Genomic DNA, 4,087 nt, shown 5'->3' on the forward strand with positions numbered 1-4,087 from the left:
TGGAGTCTTTAATTTTCCTAACAGCAAAAGAGGGGTGTTGTTCCTTACAATGCTTTCCTAACATAAATTTTTCCCACAAGGATGGTTGTTCTCTGAATTTAATCCATATCTTACAAAAATTAATATGAAAGAGTTGTTGAAGTCCTTTGAAGCCAATACCACCAGTCATAAATGGTTTAGCAGCTTTTTTCCAAGAAGCCTAATGTAATTGCTGTCTTTGACCAGACCAAAGGAATCTATTGAAGGACCTTTCAAGTTGTAGTTTGGTACTTTTCTTAAGGTTGTTCATTTAAAGAATATAAGAAGGAAGAGTAGTGAGGATGCTTTTGAGAAGGGTGACTCTACCACCATTAGATAAAAATGAATTGGTCCAGCAAGAAAGATAGGAATTAATTTTGTTGTGGACTTCCTCAAACTGAAGATACTCAGCTCTGCCCTTAATAAGAGGGACCCCCAGATATTTGATTGGAAGATGTGTACAATTGAAACCAGTGTACTCAGCTATCCACTGTCTGCGGCTAGAAGTAATTCTTTTATTGAAAATCTGTTGGCATTTATCTTTATTAAAGCACATACCTGAGTTGTCCTGAAAAACTTTGAGGCACTTGGTGACCTTCTTGACAACATTCTTATGGGAGCTAAAGAAGACCATGATGTCATCAGCATAAATTAATGAGAATTAGCCAAATTTGACCTATTAGGTTATTTAGAGTAGATATCATTGAGGATACTGTGATTCAGAATTCTGGACAGATAGTCAATTGCCCAAATGATAATAGTAGGGGAGAGTGGATCCCCTTCTTTTAGACCAATGGTAGCATTAAAAGAACCCCTAAGTTGCCCATTAATAAGAATAGAATGATGGTTATTAGCAAGCCACCTAAGTATGAGGGAACAAAAATCAGTAGAGAAACCTCTAGCAGATAAAATTTCGAAAATAAAAGACCAGCTGATAGAGTCATAAGCTTTCCTGATATCAATTTTGTAAATCATATTCCCGACCTATATGGTTTGTCCAAGTCCAGTACTAGCTCCTGGGCAAGAAGAACATTGTCTGAGATAGATCTCCCATTAACAAATGCAGACTGATTTGAGCAAATAAGTCAATCCAAGTGTGGCTGCAACCTTTTGACAGTGATTTTACTTATGACTTTGCTAACAATAGTAGTGAGACAAATAGGTCTGAAATGTTCCCATTTATTCTGAACCTCAGCCTTGGGAATCAGTACAAACCAAAATGCACTGAAATAATGAAGCAGATTATTTCCCTGGAAAAAGCTCCTAATTGCTACAGTAAAATCCTTCTTAATTAAGTCCCAAGATTTCTTATAAAAGTCAGCAGTGAAGCCATCTGGACCAGCAGATTTAGAGCTATCAATTAAGCTAATAGCCATCCAAACCTCTTGATCAGTAGGAGGATCATTAAGCATAAGGTTCAAAGTATAGGATCTATCTGCATTGAAATGGGTCCTATCTATGGGAGTCCTATCTATTTTAGTTTGCATTAGCAGATGTTTTTAATATGAGACAGCATCTATAGCAATAGAGCCATTATCATTGAGCCAAACTCCCTCAGTGGATTGTATAGAATGAATAGTGTTACATATCCTTCTATATTTAATGTAGGCATGATAAAACTTAGTTTTTCTATCTCCATCAGTGAAGATGTTGAGAAAAGCTTTCTGCTTAAAGAATAAATCCTGATAGTCAATAGCAGTAAGTAACTGATGCTGAGCAGTGAGTAAATCCTTGTCTTCAGTAATACCCTTTTGCACTTTCTTTTCAAGGTGTTCCACTTCTTTTTCAGCAATTGTAACAGTAGTAAAAACATTTCCAAATACCTCCCAATTCCACCTTTTAAGAGCCTTGCCAGTTCTGATTTGGATAATAGAGAGATTAATCAAAGGATAAAGGTCAAAAACCCCACACCAGTTGGACTTGATAACATGGTTGAACTCAGGATGAGAAGACCACATATTAATATATCTGAAAGGGTAAATTTGTCCAGTATTACTCTGAGAAGTGATGGAGACCAGTAAAGGTCTATGATAAGAGCCAGCTAGGTTTAGATGAGTAACATAAGTCATCAGGAACTGTGAAAACCAAAGACCATTCACCAAGATTCTATCCAATCTTTCCCATATGTTGCCTCTCTTCCAAGTGAAAGCAAGAACGCCACATCAAACAAGCTTGCATTGTGAATATTATTAGCAAAAGTAGTAATCCTTGAGAGGTTTGGGGATTTGCCACCAGATTTTTCAGTAGAGGAAGAAATTCAATTGAAGCCACCACCCACCATCCAAGGGGAGTTGATATTAGTGCTGATGTTATTAAGTCCCTCCCAGAGTTCTTTCCTATCATCCCTCTTGCATCCAGCATAGATGAAAGAGGCCTACCCCATATGTCCATTAAACAGAAATTATATGCAAACTACTTGTGATCCACCAACACCTGCCAATTGATTTCCTTTCCACAAAGAACCCAAATCTTGTTATTTTGATTAGAATAGTGAGTAAATCCACAAAACTTCTTGATGATTTTTTGAGAGTTCTTGTGAATCATAGGTTCAAAAATAACAATGCACCAAAGCTGAAACATTTATTTAAATGTAAAATTCTTTTGATGGAAAGGGGGTGAGCAATACCCCTTATATTCCGGCATAGGATATTAATCATCTTTGGGGGAGGGGTGGACTGAAGGTTGGGACCAATATCTGGTTCTTCCTCTTGTTTTCTAGGGAGAATTCCCAGTTAATCCCTTGATGGAACTGCCATGTGTCACATTAGGTGTTCCCTTCCCCAATTTTTGGAGTTCAATAGCCTGTTTCTTTTTCTTCTTGGCTGTATGAATTTGCCAATCTTCCTCTAATGTATTCTGTAACTTTATCAATGTTTCAGTTTCAGGAACAATTGGTGTGGGACAACCTTCATTCAGAGTTTCTCCAGAGATCACAGAATCAATAGAAGGTGGGGATACAATCTCCACCTTTGAAACTTCTTTTCTTATGAGAATTAAAGGTTCTGAACTAGGATTATTAGATGTAGTAGAGATAGATCCCAGTGGGTCTCCAGTATCAATTTGTGGCCTAATGACATCAATTACAACATCTGGCCTGGTAGCTTGAGTAGCAGTGTCACCAGCCTAATGACTCTTACGTGGGGGTTGAAGTCTATAGCACCTATCCAATGTATGTCCAAACATCTTGCAGTGTTGACAAAAATAAGGTTTTTGTTCTAGCACCACTTCCTGGCAAAAACTAGTGTCTTCAGTCCATATCCCGACCCTCTTTAGTTCTAGGAGGGTAATATCCCTTTTAAATAATTTTCTAGCACAAGATGGTCTTTCTTTATTGTAAGTAGGTGTGTCCACCTTGAGTGGGGTGCCCAAAGCTCTGTCAATGTTAAACAAAGCATTTATGTTAAAAAATTGAAGGGGAAGCCCAGGGAATTTAAACCAGAGAGGGACCACAAGGGGATCCTTGCTAGGGTCAAACCTTGGGGTCCATTTTATGACTTTCATTGAAGTTTCAGCAATCATAATGGACTGTTTAGCAAACATTCTGGCATAGTCTTCCTCCATAAACAGTTGTTTTAGTAAGTATCTCCCATCTAGCAAGCCCACCTTCCATTCTCCAATAAAATTCATTGATTCAAATAATTACCTTACTAATTCCATTTTGGAGCGTCCCAACATGAATTTACCCACTAAGGTGAACTGCACCTCCTCATTGAGTGCTTTAAAATCTTGATCAGAAAAGAAAATAGCTGGTTCCCCCTCTTTTTCTCTTAAAGGGGGAATACACGGGCAAAAGCCCTTACCAGCAACAACATAATGCAGCTTCTAAGGGAACATCAAATGGTTAGGATCCTTGAGAGTATCAGTAGCCTTTCTCACCACTGCTGCATAAGTGGCCTTAGTTCACTATTCATTTGTGTTCACATCAATGGGGAAGACCATTGGAACAGAAAAAATAGCTCAAAAAACCCCATAAAAGGAGTTTCTTGCAACACCAGTCACCACCAGGGAGCCATCAATGCGCCAGAAACCCTAGCAGAGCTCCTTCCACAGCCGCCATTTATTATATATA

General features: G+C 38.2%; 1 protein-coding gene across 1 annotated transcript; it reads right to left on the reverse strand.

The window, feature by feature from the left end:
• Positions 1-1,103: 1,103 nt before the first annotated feature.
• On the reverse strand, positions 1,104-2,087 carry LOC110038155. Its single transcript, XM_020742923.1, has 2 exons — positions 1,604-2,087; positions 1,104-1,489 (listed from the first exon to the last, which is right to left on the reverse strand). The coding sequence occupies exons 1-2, from the start codon at positions 2,085-2,087 to the stop codon at positions 1,104-1,106; spliced, it is 870 nt and encodes a 289-aa protein (XP_020598582.1).
• Positions 2,088-4,087: the final 2,000 nt, after the last annotated feature.

This window comes from Phalaenopsis equestris, unplaced genomic scaffold (genome assembly GCF_001263595.1).
Source record: "Phalaenopsis equestris unplaced genomic scaffold, ASM126359v1 Scaffold231628, whole genome shotgun sequence".
Lineage (NCBI taxonomy): Eukaryota > Viridiplantae > Streptophyta > Magnoliopsida > Asparagales > Orchidaceae > Phalaenopsis > Phalaenopsis equestris.

Coding starts and splice junctions, on each gene's coding strand:
- LOC110038155 (XM_020742923.1), bottom strand. CDS start 2,087: ATGACTTATGTTACTCATCTAAACCTAGCTGGCTCTTATCATAGACCT. Junction 1,490..1,603: donor CATTAAATATAGAAGGATAT/GTAACACTATTC, acceptor AAACTAAAATAG/ATAGGACTCCCATAGATAGG.